The sequence below is a fragment of the Kogia breviceps genome, chromosome 18 (genome assembly GCF_026419965.1).
Source record: "Kogia breviceps isolate mKogBre1 chromosome 18, mKogBre1 haplotype 1, whole genome shotgun sequence".
Classification (NCBI taxonomy): Eukaryota; Metazoa; Chordata; class Mammalia; order Artiodactyla; family Physeteridae; genus Kogia; species Kogia breviceps.
Window position 1 is genome coordinate 39,173,614 of NC_081327.1, and position 21,142 is coordinate 39,194,755.

A 21,142-nucleotide genomic window follows, 5' to 3' on the forward strand; every position below is an offset into this window, starting at 1 on the left:
CACATGCCGCGGAGCGGCTGGGCCCGTGAGCCATGGCCGCTGAGCCTGCGCGTCCGGAGCCTGTGCTCCGCAACGGGAGAGGCCACAACAGTGAGAGGCCCACGTACTGGAAAAAAAAAAAAAAAAAAGGTGGATATATGTATAACTGATTCACTTTGCTGTACACCTGAAACTAACACAACACTGTAAATCAACTATACTCCAAAAAACATTTTTAAACTGAAAAAAACAACTAATGAAACAGGGATAATTTACCAGTTAAAGAGTTCAAAGCATTTGTAACAAGAATGCTAACTGAATCAGGGAAAAGAACAGGTGAACACAGTGAGAATTTTAACAAGGAACTAGAAAATATAAAAAAGAACCAGTCAGGGAGTTCCCTGGTGGTCCAGTGGGAGAGAATCCACCTTCCAATGCAGGGGACACGGGTTTGATCCCTGGTCGGGTAACTAAGATCTCACATGCCACGGGGCAACTAAGCCCGTGCGCCACAACTACTGAGCCTGCACACCTCAATGAGAGAGCCGGCGTGCTGCAGACTACAGAGCCCACATGCCCTGGAGCCCACGCGCCACAACCAGAGAGAGAAAACCCGCACACCACAACTAGAGAGAAGCCTGAGCGCTGCAACAAACAGACGGCACACCGCAGCAAAAGATCCCTCAGGCCTCAATGAAGATCCCTCATGCCTCAATGAAGACCCCTCATGCTGCAACTAAGACCCAACACAGCCAAACAGACAAATAAATAAATAAGTATATATATTTAAAAAAGAACTGGTCAGAGCTGAAGAATAAAATAACTGAAATGAAAAGCACACTAGAAGGAATTAACAGCAGACTAGGTGATACAGAAGAACACATAAGTGATCTGGAAAGTAGAAAAATGGAAATCAGTCAGAACACCAAAATGAAAATTTTTTAAAGATGAGAATAGTTTAAGGGAACTCTGGGACAAGATCAAGCGTACTAACTAACATTCACAGGAGGAAAAGAGAGAGGGAAAAGGGTAAAAAAAAATTTTTGATGAAATTATGGCTGAAAACTTCCCAAACCTGAAGAAAAAGATATCCAGTACAGGAATCACAGAGAGTTCCAAACAAGATGATCCCAAAGAGACCCACACCAAGATATATCACAATTAAAATGTCAAAAGTTAAAGAGAAAATTCTAAAGGCAGCAAGAGAAAAACAAAGAATCACACACAAGGGAACCCCCCCATAAGGCTATCAGCTGATTCTTCTGTAGAAACTGTGCAGGCCAGAAGGGAAGTGGCATAATATATTTAAAGAGCTGAAAGGGAAAAACCTACAATCTAGGATACTCTACCCAGCAAGATTATCATTCAGAATTGAAATTAGAACATTTTCTCACACCACATACAAAAATAAACTCAAAATAGATTAAAGACCTAAATGTAAGACTGGAAACCATAAAACTAGAAGAAAACACATGCAGAACACTATGACATAAATCATAGCAACATTTTATTTTGGATCTGTCTCCTAAGGCAAAGGAAACGAAAGCAAAAACAAATAAGTAATTAAACTTAAAAGCTTTTGCACAGCAGAGAAAACCATCAACAAAATGAAAGGACAACCTACTGAATGGGAGAAAATATTTGCAAATGATATGACCGATAAGGAGTTAATATCTGAAATATATAAACAGCTCATACAACTCATATCAAAAAAAACAACCTGATTAAAAACTGGGCAAAAGACCTAAAATAGACATTTATGTACACACACACACATACACATACATACATACACACACATACATACATACATACATACATACATACATACAATGGAATATTACTCAGCCATAAAAAAGAATGAAATTTTGCCATTTGCAACAACATGGTAGACCTGGAGGATATTGTGCTTAGTAAAATAAGTCAGACAGAGAAAGACAAACACTGTATGTTATCACTTATCTGTGGAATCTAAAAAATAAAACAAATGAATATAACAAGATAGAAACAGACTCACAATATAGAAAACAAACTAGTGGTTACCAGTGGGGTGTGGGAAGTGGCAAGGGGCAAGATAGAGGTAGGGGATTTAAGTTTATAAAATAAATAAGCTACAAGCATATATTTTATAGCATGGGGAATATAGCCAATATTTTATAATAATTTTAAATGGAGTATAATCTATAAAAATATTAAGTCACTATATCCTACACCTGAAATGAATATAATATTGTAAGTCAACTATACATCAAGAAAGAAAAAAGAACAAGGAAAAATACTGTGAAAGAAATGGAAACAGTAGTTGCCTCAGGAGGTGGAGAATGGGCAGGAAGGAGCTCATGGGAGTATGAGAAAGTTTTATATCTTAATTGGGGGAACTGGTTACAAAGGTGTATACATTTGTCAAAACATCCAGCTGTATACTTAAGATCTGTGTGTTTCATCATAGGTAAATTTTATCAAAAAGCATAAGCTAAATATGACTGTGCTCAGAATTAAGTGGAAAAGGGTGGACCTTGCTAAACTCCTTTGTGTAGCCACTCCTCTCCATCCCTGGGAGTGCCTCTCTGAAGCAGGAAGTTTCTCCACATCCAATCAGAGAAGTCGTGATGTGCTGGTAGCCACTTGTCCTGCTGAGAAGGGGACTCCCTGTCAGTGACATGGTCACCAGAGACTGCAGGAAGATGCCCCTTCACAGCAAAACTGCACCAGGTGAGTATCTGCCAGGAACAGCCAGCGAGTGGGCATATCACCTATGGATCTAGTAGAAATGCAGATTCTGAAAAATCCTAACTAGTACATTCAGAATAAAGATGGATGCTGTGTCCTTAAAACAAGAAAGACTGTAAAAAAAAAAAAAAGGGCAATAAGCTAACAATAGTTTTTGGGGGGAGTGGTGGGGGGAACATGACAAAGATTTTAAAATTTAACAGAAAGTTTGAATACAGTGAAAAATCAGTGCTCTGGAAGATAAAAGTCCCGGAAAGCTCCCAGAAGGTAAGCAAAAAAGGCAAGGAGATTATTTTAGAAGAACTTAAGAGGTTCAACAACCATCTCAAAGGGATCCCAGAATGCGAGAACAGAAAAAAAGGGAGGGAAGAAAATAACCAAAGAAACAACTGGAAAACATTCAGCTATAGAAAAGCTAAAATCTTCTGATGTAAAGGGGCCACCTAGTGGTGAGAAAGTTTACTGGAAAAGGATCCTCACGTCCACATTTCTTGGTGAAATACGGGAACTCTAAAGATAAAGAGAAAATCCTAAAAGTTTTCAGAGAGAGAGAAAAACAGCAAAAAGATGTTACTGAGAAGAGAACAATACCAAACATCAAAGGCCACCCTGGATATTAGAAAACAGTGAAGCAGTAGCTTCAAGGTTTGGAGGGAACTAGCAATTAAGTGGAAAAGCAAATAAAAGACTTCCCCGCCCCTGCCCCCACAACCCGTAATGACTCCAAGATTACCACTGACAAATACTTGCTAAAAAAAATAAATAAAAACGAAAGGCATAATACAACAAAAAAGGTGTGGTTTTGGGGGTTTTTTTTGTTTTGCTTTTTTAAATTGTAAGGGGAATTCCCTTTGTCAAATCCTTTATTTAGCTATAAAAAAAGCAAAAGAAGAAAATGAAAAAAGAACTGCACCTCAATTCAACTTGAAATGTATGATAAAATATCAGACGTATCAACTTGAAATTTATGGTAAAATACACATAAACTATACCATTAGTGACATCTAGTACATTCACAATATTCTGCAACCATCACCACCCATCTAGTTCCAGAACGTTTTCCTCACTCCAAAAAGAAGCCCTGTACCCACTAAGAAATCACTCCCCATTCCCTCCTCTTCCCAGCGCCTGGCAACCAGTAACTTCCTTTCTGTGTCTATGGATTTGACTACTTCGGGTATTTCATGTAAATGGAGTCATACAATATGTGGACTTTTGTGTCTGGCTTCTTGTCAAGGTATAGTGTGTATCAGTACTTTGTTACTTTTTAAAAAGGGATAATTAAACGTTTTATTGAGGTAAAATTTACATAATATAAAATTAACCATTCTAAAGTGAACAATTCAGTAACAATTCATTTGTTACATTCACATACTTGATGTATGAAGAACCAGACAATGTCTCATGAAGGAAAAGACAAACAACAGAAAGTAATCCCAATAACACAAATGTTAGGATAATTAAACAGATTTGAAAGAGAACATTATAACCATGCTCTAAGAATGCATGAAATAAATGGAAAGATAGAAAGTCTTAGAGGAGAAATAGAATATAATTTTTTAAAAAAGAATCAAGTGGGAATTTAAAAACTGATAACAATAACCAAAATACAAAACTCACTGGATGGGCTTAATGGCAGAATGGAGATGACAGAATAAAGAGTTAGTGAACTTGAAAGATCAATAGAAATTATCCAATCTTAGCAAAAGGGAGTAAAAAGATCAAAACAAAATGAACAGAGTCTCGGGGACTTTAGAGATAATTCCAAAAGGTCTAACATTTGTATAAATAGATACTTAGAGGAGAAAGAGTGTGGGAAAAAAGTTGAAAAAATGATAACTGACAACTTCCCCAAACTGGCAGAAGACATAAATTGGCAGTTTCAAGTTCAGTAAATTCCAAATAGAATAAATTCAAAAAATCCACGTCCAGATACATCATAATCAAATTTCTAAGAACTAAAAATGAAGAAAAAACTCTTGAAAGCAGCCAGAGGAAAATGATGCATTACTTATAGAGAAACAGCAATTTGAATAATTGAGGATTTCTTATCACAGACCGTGGAACACAGAAGGAAGTGGCACATTTTTCAAGTGCTGAAAGAAATTAACTGTCAATCCAGAATTCCATATCCAGTGAAATTACTTTTCACCAAGGAAGGCAAAATAAAGACATTCTCGAAAAGAGTAAAACTAAGAGAAAGCATTTCCAGCCGTTCTACTCTGAAAGAACTGCCAAAGGAAGTTCTTCAGACAGAAGGGAAATTATACCAGAGGAAAATACGGAATTTCAAAGATGAAGGATGAGCAACAGAAATAGTAAATATCTGGGTAAACAGAATATCCTTCTCCTTGAGTTCTTTAAAATGATTTTTGAAAGCAAAAATCATAACATTATCTGATGGGATTTCCAATGTATGTAGATATAATATGTAGATGTAATATGTATGACAACTATAGCATAAAGAGGGGAGGACAAAAGAACAAATATGGTGGTCAGGTTTCTACACTGTACTTGAAGTGGTAAAAAATTAATTCTTTGTAGACTGTGAAAAGTTAGACACGTACTTGCAATCCCTATAGAAAACACTAAAAAAACTGGACAAAGAGATAGAGTAAAAAAACCTCAGTAGGTAAGTTACAATGGAATACTAAAAAATATTCAAATAATCCAAAATGAGGCAGAAAATGAGAAATGAGAACAAAAAGAAGGAACAAATGGACAAAAAATGGTAGATCCAAATCCAAATATACAAATAATTACATTAAATATAAATGGTCTAAATACACCAGTCAAAATAGATAAATTGCCAGATGGATAAAAAAATTTTAAAAAAAGACCCAACTATATGCCATCTGCAGGAAACCCACTTTAAATATAGTGCTATAGTTAGATTAAAAATAAAATGATGGGAAAAGATATTCAGTGCAAACACCAATCAAAAGAAAACTGGAGGGCTTCCCTGGTGGCACAGTGGTTGAGAGTCCGCCTGCCGATGCAGGGGACACGGGTTCGTGCCCCGGTCCGGGAAGATCCCACATGCCACGGAGTGGCTGGGTCTGTGAGCCATGGCCGCTGAGCCTGCGCGTCTGGAGCCTGTGCTCCACAATGGGAGAGGCCACAACAGTGAGAGGCCCGCGTACCGCAAAAAAAAAAAAAAAAAAAAAAAAAAAACTGGAATGCCAATATTAATATCGGACAAAGTATAAAGCAAAGAAAATCACCAGGGATAAAAGAGACACTATGTAACAATGAAAGGGTCAATTTGCTTTATGAAGAAGATATAACAATACTAAATGTTCCTAAAAACAGAGCCTCAAAATGTATAAAGCAAAAACTGACTGAACTGAAAAGAAAAATGGACAAATCCACAGTTATTGTTGAAGATGTCAACTCTTCTCTCAAAAATTGATAGAACAGGTACAGAGGAAATCATCAAGGATATAGAAGAACTAAACACCACCACCAATCAATTGAATCTAATTGACATTTACAGAACATTTCACTCAACAAACACACTTTCTTTTCAAGCATACATAGAGAATTCACCAAGATGGACTATATCCTTAATCACAGAACAAATCTCAATACATTTAAAAGAACTGAAATCATACAAAGTATGTTCTCTGACCATAACAGAATTAAACTGGAAATTAATAACATAAAGATAAGGAGAAAACCTCCAAATGTTTAGAAATTAAACAACACACTGATAAATAATCTGTGGGTCAAAGATAAAGCCTCAAGAGAAATTAGAAAATATTTTGAAGTAAGCAAAAATGAAAACACAACATATTAAAATTTATGAGATGAAACTAAAGTAGTACTTAGAGATTTATTGCATCAAATACTTATATGAGAAATGTATAAACAAGAATGCCGGGAACTTCCCTGGTGGTCCAGCGGCTACGACTCCATGCTCCCAATGCAGGGGGCCCCAGTTCGATTCCTGGTCAGGGAGCTAGATCCCACGTGCCACAACTGAGAGTTTGCATGCCGCAACTAAATATCCCATGTGCCGCAACTAAGACCTGGTGCAGCCAAATAAATAAATAAATATTTTTTTAAAAAACACGGATGCCAGATAAATGCTAACAAAAAGAAAGTAGGGGTGGTGAACTTAATATTAAGTGAAACAGAATTCAAAGCTAAAGGCATTCACTAGGAAAAAGATGTTTTATTAAGATAATATCTAATAAAAATGACTATATGCTAGGCACTGTTCTAAGATACATTAACACATTTCATCCCTACAGTAGTCATATGACTTAGGTAATATTATTCTCCTCATCTTGCAGATGGAGGAAACTGAGAACAGAGAAGTTAAGAAAGTGGTAGAACCAGTGCTTATGCTCTTAATTGTTATACTCCACTGAACAAAATTATGTTAACATTTGTTCATCTAACATCATATCTTAAAAAAAAAAAAGCTCGGGCTTCCCTGGTGGTGCAGTGGTTGAGAGCCTGCCTGCCGATGCAGGGGTCACGAGTTCGTGCCCTGGTCCGGGAAGATCCCACATGCCGCGGAGCGGCTGGGCGGCTGGGCCCGTGAGCCATGGCCGCTGAGCCTGTGCGTCCGGAGCCTGTGCTCCGCAACGGGAGAGGCCACAACAGTGAGAGGCCCGCATACCGCAAAAAAAAAAAGCTCAAAAACTATTAGAAATGCAAAGACAGAGTAAGAAACCTAGAACCTTAGTGAGGGCTTCCCTGGTGGTGCAGTGGTTAAGAATCTGCCTTTCAATGCAGGGGACACGGGTTTGAGCCCTGGTCTGAGAAGATCCCACATGCCATGGAGCAACTAAGCCCAGGCACCACAACTACTGAAGCCCACACACCTAGAGCCCATGCTCCGCAACAAGAGAAGCCACTGCAATGAGAAGCCCGCACACCACAACAAAGAGTAACCCCCACTCGCCACAACTACAGAAAGCCTGTGCACAGCAGTGAAGACCCAACACAGCCAAAAATAAATAAATAAAAATAAAACCTTAGTGAGTAGCTTCAATATACCTGTTTTAATAAGTCAAATATATCAAGTAAAAAAAGTATAAGTATACAGAAGGTTAAAATTACATACTTAATAAGATATATAATGGATACATAGATAAATTTTGTACCCAACAAATAAGAGAAAATATTCACATGGAACATTTACAAAAGTTGACTCTCTGTTTATTAGGACACAAATCTTAACAAATTCCAAAAAGCAGAACATATAGAACTATTCTCTGAATAAAATACATAAAATTAGAAACTAACCATAATGTACAGTCCAAAATTTATCTAATTAAAAATGTAAAAATACCTTTTTAAAATTATTCTTGGGGGACTTCCCTGGTGGCGCAGTGGATAAGACTCTGCGTTCTCAATGCAGGGGGCCCAGGCTTGATCCCTGGTCAGGGAACTAGATCCCACATGCATGCCGCAACTAAGGAGCCCGCCTGCCGCAACTAAGACCAGGTGCAACCAAATAAATAAATAAATATTTTAAATAAAATAATTCTTGGATTAAAGAGGAACTTGAAACTGAAACAACCAGCTAATTAGAAATGGATACAAACTAGAGCAGTATTTTGGGAATGTGTATGAAGTGATCCCCAGAGAAAAATTTGTAGCTTTAAATGCCTTCATTCAGAAACAATAAAGAATAACACAAAAAATAAAATGAAATAAAAGCTAGAGGTCAATTCTATTTATGAAAATCAAGGCCAAAAGCCCAAATAACATACAAATAAAATGAATCCAGAGGTTTTTCAAAAGAGCAAAATCACCATGACCAAGAAAGGCACATCCCACTACATCTAAGAATGGGGAGCATCATAGACCCTGCTACTGTCATTCACTACGTTTATATTTTCAAGGAGAAAAACATCAGGTTCTAAAAGAAAAATCTGTATGGCAAAAAAGCAAAGCAAAAGACAAATGACAAACCAGAAACAAATATTCATAACTCACATTTCAAGATTAATTTCCTGAATATATGTATTCTTAGATATCAATTTTTTAAAATCAACAATAGAAAAATATATGAAGGATGTGAAAAGTCAGTTCTCAGAAAAGGAAATGCAAATGGCTCTTACACATGCAAAAAACCCAAGTTTGATCCACTCATAACTAGAGAAATGCAAATGAAAAGTGCCCAGAGGGGGCTTCCCTCGTGGCTTAGTGATTAAGAATGCACCTGCCAACGCAGGGGACAGGGGTTCGAGTCCTGGTCCGGGAAGATCTCACATGCCGCGGAGCAACTAAGCCCATGTGCCACAACTACTGAGACTGCGTTCTAGAGCCCGCGAGCCACAACTCCTGAAGCCCACACGCCACTACTGAAGCCCGCGCACCTAGAGCCGGTGCCCTGCAACAAGAGAAGCCACCGCAATGAGAAGCCCGCACACTGCAACGAAGAGCAGCCCCCCTCTCACCACAGCTAGAGAAAGCCCACGGGCAGCAACGAAGACCCAACTCAGCCATAAATAAATAAATTATTTTTTTAAAAAATTTGCCCCAGGGGACTTCCCTGCTGGTCCAGTGGTTAAGACTCCGCGCTCCCAATGCAGGGGGCCCGGGTTCCACCCCAGTTCAGGGAACTAGAGAACTAGATCCCGCATGCCGCACCTAAAATAGTCCGCATGCTGCAATGAAGATCCCATATGCTGCAACTAACACCCAGAGCAGCCTAATTAATTAATTAATTAAAAAAACAACTGTCTGGAGAGATCTTGGTTGCTAAACACCATTCTCCAGTAAAAAGCACTGGAGCTTCTTGGAAGAACAGCTGATCCTAGGGCTGGGATGGGGAGAATATAAGATGAACCTGAAGCATCTTACAGTGTCAGAAAATAAGGAAATGTATGGGAACTCGCTGGCAGTCCAGTGGTTAGGACTTCACGCTTCCACTGCGGAGGGCAAGGGTTCGATCTCTCATTGGGGAAGTAAGATCCGCACAGCGCACGGCCAAAAACAAAATAACAAAACCGTAAAAAAGACAAAACGACGGGGCATGTTAGGTACAGAGGCACCCACCTGAAGGAGGTCCTAATGGCCAAAGATGGAACTACTTAACCAACAAAATTAAGCACAATAGTACATAATTATAACCCAAAGAATAAGATAAATAAATAAGTGCAGAACAGAAAATATTCCTTACACAAAGAATGTAGAAGGAAAAGGGCCACCCCGCTTCATTCCACAGCAGACATTTCTTGGTGCCATCCTGTGTGACGGGTTCTGGGATGGGGCAGGCCACGATGACAGGCCCTTGGGGAGTGCAGAGCCTGCCGGGGAATGCACAGTCGTCACGGGTATCCAGTCACCTCATACAAGGGTACCCACCCGGATCGGCTTGCCCTCTCCTAGGCCCTCTCAGCCACTCTAGTCAGTCACTGTATTTTCTTTCTTCTCAGAACCCTTTCAGTAGAAAAGATCTAAATTACATGAAATACTATGCGCCCATTTTAAGTGTACGGTTTGATGTGTTTTGACAAACGTACGTCCCTGTAAAACCATCACCCCAGTCAAAATAAAGAACATTTCCAGCACCCCAGAAAGCTTCCTCCTGCCCCCAGGTAACCACTGATCTGACTTCTGTCACCACAGCCTAGTTTCGCCTGTACTAGAATTTCACAAAAGTGGACTGATACAGTATCATCCTTTCGAGTCTGACTTTCTTCATTCAACATAGTATCTGCAAAATGCAACCATGTTGCTGCGTTTGTCAATGATTTATTTGTTTTTATTGCTGAGAAGTACTCCACTGTATAAGTGTCCCACAGTTACTTTATCCCTTTACCTGTTGATGGACTGTGGGTGGTTTCCAGGGGGAGCTATTAAAAATAGGGCTGCTATAAACATCTGCCTACAAGCCTTTGTAGAGACATGTGCTTATATTTCTCTTGGGTAAATACCTAGCAGTAAAATGGCTGGGCCATATGGTAGGTCTCTGTTTAACTTTTCAAGGAACTGCCAAACTGTCTTCCAAAGGGGTGGTAACAATTTCCACCCCTGTCAGTACTGTCTGAGACCTCTGGTTGCTCCACGTCCTCACCAGCACTTAAATAGCAGCATCCCCTTTTACGAAGCCATTCTGATAGGTGTATAGTACAATATGATTTCATTGTGGCTCTAATTCACATTCTTAGATGTCTAATGATATTGAACATCTTTTCACGTGCTTCTTGAACGTTCATATATCTTTGTTGAATCGTCTGTTCAGATCTTTGGCCCATTCTTTAAATTGGCTTGTTTTCTTCTTATTATTATTGAGTTACAGTTCTGAGGCATGTTTTAATTAACACAGATCAGAACCAGGTCATCCTCTGTTCTAACCTTCACCGGGCCTCCTCCCAGGGAATTTGGAGTAAAATCCAAACACCAAGGCCTGGTCCTCCACAATGTGGCTCTACCCCTTGTCTGATTCGTCTTCTCCCCCAGCCCTTAGCTCAGTCCTTTCATCCACACAGGCTGCCTGGCTGCACTCTGAACCAGCCACACATCTATTACCAGGAATCATCTTATTCAGGATTCTCTGGACATGCTTAGTGTTTACCCACCCAGCTTCCCCGCAAACAAAGCTGGGGTTTCCCTGCATCCTGGGCTTCTAGCACTGCTGTAGAATGAATAAATAAATGAGTGAATGAATGTCTCTTACCTAGCTGGAAAGGTTGGGGAAGTCTCCTCTGAGAAAGTGACAATGCAGTATGATCACAGAAGAAAAAGAGGAGTTAATCAGATAACAAGGTGGAGAAAGAGCATTCCAGGTAGAGGGATCGGCATGTACAGAGGCCCTGTGGCAAGAGGGAGCATGGAGGAGATAAGAAGCTCTATAGGTGGGAGAGACAGAGGAAAGGGTAGCAAGGGGCTGTTTTTACTCTCTATACCCAGACCCTGGGCAAGATGGAAGCTCCCAAGGTTTTTCCAGGTGAGGAGAATGGAGGTGACTGTGACTGATGATTTAAGCATCCCTCTGGCTGCCAAGAGAGGAAGCAGAGAGGCCTCCTAAAGACACCCTCACAACAGTCCAGGAAGGAGACAGCAGTGGTCTGAGATCTAATGGAGGCTGTGGTGATGAGATGTGGACAGAGATCTAAGAAAGCTTTAGGAGGTGAAGGTGTGTGGGTCTTGGTGATAGATGGGGGGTGAAAGTGAGGGTGGGGTCAGGGAGAACGAGGCCAATGCCCAGGTCTCTGGCTCTTGTGGGTGGAAGGGCAGATGGCAGTGCCCTTGGAAGAGGCTCAGGCGTAGTGAGAATGTCATGGGCTGGGTCTTGGTCACACTGAACTCCAGACGCCTTGGAGACATGTGTGTGTTGTATAAGGGCTGGGGCACCGAGGTCTCCATCTGGGAGTCCTCCTGGGATGAAGATGGGGGTGGTGCCGAATCCAGGGCTGGGGCAGCCAACAAACAGGTCGCAGGAGGCTGGGCTGGCCAAAGATGGGAGGGGTGGCCAGGGGAGAAAGACAGAGGGAGTGGGGCAGGAAGCTGACAGTGTGGTGAAAGCCGCAGGAAGACAAGAGAGAGGTCTCGCTGTTTGAAGGCCTAGGTTCCTGGATCCCCGACGCAAGCTAGGGCAGGAAGCTAGACGGGAGACAGCGAATGTAGACAATCTTCTGGGCAAGGAGAGATGGGTGGGAGCCCCGACGGGGGTCGGCAATAAAAAGGTCTCCAGCCGCCAGGACAAGGGTGAGGGGAGAATGCGGGGGTGGGTCTGAGGAAGCCCCAAGCCAGCATCACTGCCAGTCGGAACAGCGAGGGCCTAAGCAGCCCCGACAGCCAAAGTCCGAGGGGGAGAAGTAGAGGGGAAGAGGAGGAAGGCGGACGGAAGAGGGGAGAGAGGAGAGGAGGGGGCAGGAGGGGGGGAGGAGGGGAGGAGGAAGGGAGGCGAAGAGGGGAGGAGAGGGCAGGAGAGGGCAGGAAGGGAGGAGGGGCGGAGCGCGGGCGGGCGGGGCGGGGCGGGGCGGAGCGGAGCGCGGGCGAGGCGAGGTGGGGCGGGGCGGGATGAGTCCCCGCGCCCAACTAGTCTGGCTCGGTTCTCCTTCCGCACAGTAAGGGTTTCCGTTTCCCTCTTGTGCGCGGAGTAAGAGGGAGCGAGGCCGAGCCCCGGCCGCTACCGCCATGTGGCCCCCAGACCCGGAGCCCGACCCGGACCGCGAGCCCGCCGGCCGCTCCCAGCCCAGCGCGGCCCTTCCCGGGCTCCGCGCCCTCCTGCCGGCGCGCGCCTTCCTCTGCTCGCTCAAAGGCCGCCTCCTGCTGGCGGAGACGGTGAGTGCGGGCCCCTGGCCCCCTGCCGGCGGCGCCGAGACCCCAGCGGCAGCTCCCGCCTGCAGCTCCCGGGCGTGGGGCTAGGGGCGCCGCCTTCTGTACGCCCGGGTCCTGGCGCCCCGTCCGGCCGGCTCCCCTCGCAGCCCCGCGAAGTTGGGCTGAGATCGGCAAACTTCCCCGGTTTGGGACGGGCTCGCTGAAGCTCAGCCGCGGGTCGGAGGCGAGGCGGGAGCCGCAAGGAAGCTTGGGGAGGGGGCCCCCGACGCGGCGCCGGTCCCTGGGAGATCGGCCCAGCGCTGTGTGACCTCCGGCGCCTCCGCCCTCTCTGCGCCCCTGGGACGGCCTGCGTCCCCGCATCTTCTGGCCTCCCTCGCGGGCGCCCCGCTCCGCAAAACCTCTCGCCACGCCCGGGCCGGGCCTGGGAGGAATCGGCCGTTCGCGAACCCCAGGTCGGGGGCCGGGGTCGTCTCTCTGCTCCCTGGCCCGCTTTCTTGGGCTCAGGGAGGACCGGCCGGGCCTCGAGCTGCAGGGCGGAAGCCAGAATGGAGTCCCGCTAGCTGGGAGGGGGGACCCCCGGGACTGGGTGAGGCCCGGGCCACACAGTGGGGGGCGCGCAGGGAGCCCACCCCCACCCAGGCTGCTGAGGGGCAGCCCAGCGGGGTGACTTCATCCCCCTCCTCCCCTCCCTCTATAGGATCCAGCCGTCCCGCCCCCGCTGAGCTCCTTCCTCCTTCCCGCACCCCCCGCCCAGGCCCGTCAAGAGGCCTTTGTCCTAGGGACACTCTGAAAACTCCCGCACTGTCGGCCTGTGGGGTTGGGGTTTGGTGCTGGGCCTCTGTGGAGGGAAGGGGAGGAAGAGGCCAAGCGGAGGGGAGGCGGGATAAGAGTGGAGCACTTGTTACTTAGATCTCCAGCAATCTGATAATCTGTCATTATTCCCACTTTGCAGACAAGAAAGCTGAGGCCCGAGCCTCTAGGGGATTTGACATGGGTCAGTTGAGGGCCAGGGGACAGCAGGGATCAGAGAGAGGAGGGTTCTGCCGCAGCCTCTCCTTTGTACCACCCAGAGCTGATGGCAGGAGGCCATCCTACCACCTCCTCTGCCTCTGGAGTCAGCCCAGAGGTCACCAGCCTGGCACCTGCCGGATTCCCAGATGAGGTATCAGGGTCCAGGACTTGCAGCTCACACTCCAGGGAGTTGCCTCCTGGTTGACCACGCAGCCCCACTTTGGAGATTGATGGGAGCCACTTTTTCGGAGAAGCCTTGAATCCACCATCCCCTGAGGGGACCCCAGCCACACCCCACTCAGGCCCACCTCATGGGTGGAGGGGATGCTGGCCAGAGCCTAGAGGAGGCCCTTGGCAAAGCTGGGCATCAAGAATCTAGGTCTAGGAGGATGAAGTGGGGAGGAAGGACTGATGAGGAGTGGGCACTGAAGACGCAAGGGGAGCCACTGGAGGTCACTCCTGCCCCCCTCAGGTCACCTCTGGCTGCCCCCAGGCCCAAGCAAGTGGGTAGGCTGACATGGGCAGGAAGGGGGAGGAAGTTGCCACCAGGAATCAGGGAATGAGGAAACAGAATCCAGAGGGGGATCCCCAGAATCAGGCTTTGGGGGTAGGGGACAGGAAAAGGACAGGGGACAGGAAAAGGAGGGACAGAACAGCCTTTGGCAGAGGAAGTAAAGGATAGGGCCAGGCCAGAGTCCTGTGGCCTTGCCTTCCTGGGAGGCCCTAGCAGCTTCTCAGCCCATCTCTACGCCTTAGTATCCCATCTGTTCAAGTTGGGCTCAGCTACCTCTACTGTCACGTTCAGACCACATATGGGTGCTCTGCAGCTCATTTGTCTGAAGCTACCACAGGGCATCCTGTGGGGTATCTGGGTGTCATCCCCACATAGCCCCCATGGCTGAGCTGCTCAGCCACAGACCTGCTCAAACCCAGCCAGAGTGACCAAAACCAGGACAGATAAAGGCCAGCAACCACAGGGCAGTGTTGCTTAAGAACTCCAGATGTGGAGTCAGCCAGGCCAGAGTTCAAATTCTGTTGCCCTCTTACTAGCTGTATGACACTGAGCACACCACCTCATCTCCCTGAACCTCACTCTTCTCATCTGCAAAGTGGGCTGTGAATGGCACCTGGTGCCTGGATGGTGGTGAGGAGCTGATGAGGCCCCACAAGCCTCAGCGAGCACTGGCCCAGTGGACAGCCCCGTCATCCCCATCTGCTCTTCAGAGCACACAGGTCTGCAGAACTAACCTGGGGCCTCAGCATCCTCGAGCATCAGTTGCCACCCACAGTGTGTGGACAGGGCTGTAGAAAACACTAATTCTTAATCAGTTCCTCATTACAGTTCGCCTCACCTTTCACAAAGGCTGAACAAATGATGCAGCAGGGCACGAAGTGTCAGTGTCACCAGTCCCTCTCCTGGATGTTTTCTCCTTATTGTGAAAATTTGCAAATATACCAAGAAAAGACCCCATATACCCACCACCTAGATTATACTATTTGTTTTATCACATACCTATCTGTCCATCAATCTGTTTTATTTTTTGATGCATTCAAAGTAAATTGCAGACATCAGTACATTTCAACTCTGCATACTTCAGCATGTGTATCATTAATTAAAGCACCACATTCGTGTATTGTTTTTCAGGTAAATTTTTCATTCAAGCACAAATCTTGGGTGTTGGGTGTAATTTTCTGAAACTGGCTCCTGCTTAGTGGACTGCCTTTGAGACGGCTTGGGTTTGATTTTCCCGTTGGACACCATCTGAGTTGGGTGGATTCTGCCATAGAGCCTCTGGGGTGGGTGGGAGTGGCGCAGCCCCAGGAGGCAGCTTCCTGGGGGGGCTGGACGCAGGAGAGGCTTCGGCTTCCTTACTGGGTCCCGGCAGGGAGCTGGCCTGAGGTCAGGATGCAGAGCCATGCCCAGAGGCACTGGGGGCAGCACGGGTGTGCATCTGATGGAGTTCTAATCCTGCAGCTGCAGGACTGGGCAGGTCACTTCACCTGCTGGAGCCTCCTCTAGTCCTGCCTGCAGGGAGGGGCTGTGCACAGGCTCTGACTTCTCCCTTCGCCACCTCCCAGGGTCTCTCCTTCATCACCTTCGTCTGCTATGTGGCGTCCTCAGCATCTGCCTTCCTCACAGCGCCTCTGCTGGAGTTCCTGCTGGCCCTCTGCTTCCTCTTTGCTGACGCCATGCAGCTGAACGACAAGTGGCAGGGCCTGTGCTGGCCCATGATGGTGAGGGCTGGGGCCCCGGGAGGAAGGGGTTGACTGGCCATCACGGAGGGGTGTGCATTTCGGCCCTCACCCTTTCTTCAATGCACTGGAGGGGCCATTTGCAGTTGGTTGAGCCTGGTGGCTAGGCCTGGCCTCAGATGATCCAGGCCCCACCACACGGCAGCCACATGACCCAGGGTAGGTTGCCCTGCCTCCAGGGCCTCCAGTGTCCCTCTGTGAGGCTACGAACCCCAGACGGCATCCTCCCCCCTCGCCATCAGGTGGCGCTGGTGTTCCCAACTGGGCCCATCAGCATGAGTCTTAGCCGCAGGAATTCTAGCCATTTCCACACGGGGCAGGGCAGGTTAACTGAGGACTTGCGGGGCTTACCCAGATCTCAGCCACCTGACAACTCATTTTATCATCTGGGAGGGCCCAGAACCCCATCCTGGACTTTGCTGTATGAAATGGGTAAGAGAGAAGGTACAGCAAAGGCTGCACTTGAACTCTGGTATCTTGACTTCATACCCAGCATTCTTCCTGATAGGCTGCACCCCCCTGTCCCCATTTTAGGGACCGGTAGACAGAAACCATGAAACATAAATGATCTGCCACAAGTATGTGGCAAAGCAGGGTCCGGGGCCAGATCTCCCTATTGGAGAGCCAGAGGGAGCAGTGACAAGATTTCCAACTTCTCCCTCCCCGCCAAACAGGGAAGTCTGCATCTGCGCCAGGCCACAGGGCGAGCTGCAGCCTGGTCCGTACCCTGATGTCCACCTGGCAGAGGACGGCAGCCTACAGGGGGCCACTGGGCAGGGGCGGGGTGGACGTCGGGGGAGGACCAGGGAGTGCAGGTGGGGCCAGGAAGAGCGGGAGCGCCATGAATGTTGGACCTGGGGGCCGGGTGTGTTCAGGCTGCCAGGCCCATCCTCCTCTCACGGGGGGATTCCGGCCCTATTCTTGGCACACAGTGCCCTTCTGAGCCCCTCTCCCCTGCCTCGGCTCCCAGCGGCCCCCTTTCCATGCTGTGCCCCACTCCAGGGAGCGCAGGGCGCTGTGACCATGCCCCTCTCTCCCCAGGACTTCCTACGCTGTGTTACAGCGGCCCTCATCTACTTCGCCATCTCCATCACAGCTGTGGCCAAATACTCGGACGGAGCTTCCAAAGCAGCCGGGGTGAGTAGCCACTCTACCCCTGGGAGGGGGGGATGCCCAGCGATGCCCCACTCAAGTTCACCCCACTCAAGTTCACCCCACTCCTACGCGGGTGCCCCTCTTAGCTTCTTGGGCATATTCTGCCTCTGCCTAGGTACATTGGACTTTCACGTGGATCTCAGCAACTCCACTGTCCTCTTATTGGAGATTTACTCTGCCCAGAGTTCGAAAAGGCTGTTTGCCAAACCAAGTTAGCAGCTCGTTTTCCTATCTGTCATTAACGGGAGGGGTCTGTGTCCGCCAATCTGAGCTACTCATCCAAGCAGATAAAAACAAAGCTATGAGGATGGGGCAGAGGCTGCTCCGGCTGGCCCTCCCCAGTCCCAGGCTCCCAGCTCCTGATGACGCGTCTCGTCCTCCCTGTCCCCTGTAACCCACAGGTGTTTGGCTTCTTTGCCACCATCGTGTTTGCAATTGACTTCTACCTGATCTTTAACGATGTGGCCAAATTCCTCAAACAAGGGGACTCCGCAGATGAGACCCCAGCTGACAAGGCAGAAGGTAGGTAGCCACCCTGTGGGTCCCACCAGGGAACCCAGAGCATCACCTGCAACGGTTGATGCAGGGGCCCTGCTCTTCCCTGGGGACACTTGGCTAGTCTGAGGCTGGAGTGAGAGCATTTCCTCTCTCCCCACGGGCAGGAAGTGTTTTCACAGCCTGGTTCTCCTATCCCTTCATGCGGCACTGATCATAAAGCCGGTCCCCTCTGGGGAGCACAGGATTCCCCAGGGCCTCAGCCTTTCCAGGAAGGGCAAGCTGAGGGCACGCCCGGCACCTCCCCCTCATGAAGCCTTCCCTGACGAGCCCCCGGGGGGCCGCCAGTCACTCCGAGCCCCCGGGGGGCCGCCAGTCACTCCCCTGCAACTCCCTGGACGCCATCCACTGGACTGCAGCGTGGCCGCCTGTCCCACAACAGCGCCCCCGCTCCCCAGTCTTGCCTGCCCCCAGCTTAAGGGCCAGCGAACCAAGCTTTCATGCTTATCCGCAGCACCCAAGCAAACACAGTCAAGCTCGGGCTTGTTTCACTTTTTAGATCCAAAGAAAGTGCCACAGACTTTTTGGCCCCTCAAGCCATCCTTCAGCTCAGAATGGCTGTTGTGCCATTACCTGATTTTAAAAACAAAAACAAAATAAACCCCTCCAAGTTGGATGGCTGGTTTTTCCATCCGTGATAGCAGCCATACCAACGTGTCACATCCTCGGGGTGCATGCACCCAGCTGGGGGCCCTATAGGGGTGCGTCCAAACTCCAAGCTGGTTTGGAGCTTGTGATCTGCCTCAGGCCTTCCTCAGCCACAGCCCAGGGCTCTCCCGATCGGGGAGGCCACCAGAGGAAGTGGAGGTCCCTGCCCAGGGGGCAGGAGTTACAGGGGCGGTGGAGGCTCCAGCACAGAAATGCCAGGAAGCCCAGGAGCTGACCTGGGACCGAGGGCCCAGGCCATTTACCTGCCCCTTCCTCTCCACACCCCCAGGCAGGCTTTAAATGGAGAGGCAGATGTCAGCTCCCTGCAACTGAGTAAATCGGATGTTTGGCTCAGCACCAAACTCCCCCAGCCCGGTGTCCTGTGATCCCTCGTGGCCCTTCTGTCAACCTCTTTTGACCCAAACACCTACAGAGGCTGCCATGTGCCGGGCCCTAGGGATGTGCAGACGGGCAAGGCCAACTACCTGCCCTCAGGGAATTCATCCCAGACAGGAATTAGACCCGGAGACAAAGCGGTGATGTACACACACGGCACAAACGGGGGCACGAGGAGCCCAGGGTAGACGTCAACCGCAACAGCACAGCGAGAGCTAACAGAGGTAGGGATGAAGCAGCTGAGGGAGCACCCACCCTATGTGCCAGCTAGGAGGCTGTGGAGGTGACCCCATTGCTGGGTTTTGATGGATGTATAGGAGTGTGCAGGCAGAAGAAATGGGACAGGTGGAGGGAAGACAACAGAGTATAAAGGGCAGGTGCTCCCGTCCAGGCGAGGTGTTTCTCTGGAACGGGTGGTCGTGTCCTGTGGGGATCAGCAGTGACATGTGGCTGGACAGAAGGACAAGGGGGGCTTTTGAGGGGTCTGTAGGCCCTGCCTTGGAGTTGGCATCTCTCCACTGAGTGCCTGCTGTCCCCAGGCAAGTGACACTGAAACTCCTGGGGCAGGGGAGACTGAAACTATGAAATGGCTAAAAAGAAGCGTCCTGATTTTCCAGTATGTTTTAGTTTCTTGGGCAATAGCTAGCCCCATCTTGATCTGCTGAACTGCAGATCGGGGGGCAGATATACAACCCTGATACCTCCAGGTAAGAACGGCCCAGGCAGATTTGGGAGGGCCTGGAGCCCCAGAGCAAAGGGGCATCTGGGCTCCCCACCTCCATTCGACTGCACCCCGAGGGTCCCAAGCACTCATTGGTCCTCACGCCAAGCAGACACCACCCACAGCACCATCAGCTGCGGGAGCGGCCTGAGCCCCGGGTTCCAGCCGACGGTGCCTCCCCAGAGATGGCCCCCAGGCACCGCTGGCCCCGAAACTCCTGCCAAGCATCCTCTTTGCTTTCCTTTCAGAAGAGAATTCCGACTCTGACTCCGACTGAAGACCCGACCTGCCCTGGCAGCCTGAGCCACGCAGGCCTCCGCTCCTGCACCTTCTGACCATGCTGGCCGGAGTGTGGCCAGGGGACCGTGCATGGTGGGAGGGAGGCTGTGGCTTCTCGCACAGCAGCAGGAGTTGCTGATGGAGCAGGCCTCCTCACAGCCGCAGGGTGACGTTCCTGAGCCCGGCATACACGACGGCACCCCTTGGCTTAGCACTCTCCAGCCTCTCTGCTCGTGAGGGCATCGTTCCGCCACTTCTCATTTCTGTCCCACAGACCGTAAGCCCTTAAACCTCTGCCAAAAATAAACACAAGGGGACAAAGCAGATAGAGCCTTGTTATACCATCGCAGGAAGCCCTTCACGCTGTGGTGAGTGCCAGGGAGAGACAAGGCAGAAACCGGCGGAGGGCCATGCCCTGAGCCCCAGTGGTTTCTGTCTGCATCTGGCGCCCCTGCTCACGGCAGGCATTTTGTCGAGAACGATACTTCCAAGATTCTTTCGTTCAAGGAGCAACAGTTCCGTCTTCATTCTTGAAGCAGGGAGAAAACTGGCCTTTGCTGTATGATCTAGGAGAGAGTGGGTCCTAGTGCCCATGAGTGATACCTTACACCCCTGGAGATGGAGACCATATCTTCTTCAGATGACATGCCTATTCTGGGTCTAAGACTGTTTCAAGAAGAGCTCGTAGACTAGCTTACCAGGTCCAAGAGATCGAGGGCTCCAAACAACGAAGTGGCAGTGGCAGGCTCCAGGGCAGCTGGGCAGGCCCAGCCAAACCCTGTCTTTCCCTGGGCCCTCAGGACAATGTGCTTCTGAACACCTGACCCTTGCGAGGGCCGAGACGAGCCTTCTGTGTTCACCTAAGGACCTTATTATGCTGTGCATGTATCTTCTATGGGATTTTGTAACTTTGTAAATAATTTTTTTTTTTTTACACAAAAGCAGCTTCTTAAATGGCATTTCCTGTGACCCAAGAGGCCTTGTGAATGAGCCAGAGTTCTGGACCCATGTTTTGGGCATTTGTAATCTTTGTTCTTCTCTTGCATGTGAATCTCCTACCCTGAAAAAAGCCATAATGGATTAAATCAGACTGACTTCCTGCTTGGAGTGTGTGTGTTTGAAAAAAACCTTACACACCCGGAGCAACGCTGCCGGGTGTCATGC

The 21,142-nt window shown here is 48.3% G+C and overlaps 1 protein-coding gene across 1 annotated transcript; it reads left to right on the forward strand.

Annotated features, from left to right (window-relative positions):
• The first annotated feature begins 12,646 nt into the window (after positions 1-12,646).
• On the forward strand, positions 12,647-21,079 carry CMTM3 (CKLF like MARVEL transmembrane domain containing 3). Its single transcript, XM_059046006.2, has 5 exons — positions 12,647-12,963; positions 16,051-16,206; positions 17,266-17,361; positions 17,781-17,901; positions 19,948-21,079. Exons 1-5 carry the CDS (start codon positions 12,817-12,819, stop codon positions 19,974-19,976), a joined length of 549 nt encoding a protein of 182 aa, XP_058901989.1. The 5' UTR covers positions 12,647-12,816; the 3' UTR covers positions 19,977-21,079.
• The last annotated feature ends 63 nt before the right edge of the window (positions 21,080-21,142 follow it).

Coding starts and splice junctions, on each gene's coding strand:
- CMTM3 (XM_059046006.2), top strand. CDS start 12,817: ATGTGGCCCCCAGACCCGGAGCCCGACCCGGACCGCGAGCCCGCCGGC. Junction 12,964..16,050: donor GCCTCCTGCTGGCGGAGACG/GTGAGTGCGGGC, acceptor GCCACCTCCCAG/GGTCTCTCCTTCATCACCTT. Junction 16,207..17,265: donor GCCTGTGCTGGCCCATGATG/GTGAGGGCTGGG, acceptor CTCTCTCCCCAG/GACTTCCTACGCTGTGTTAC.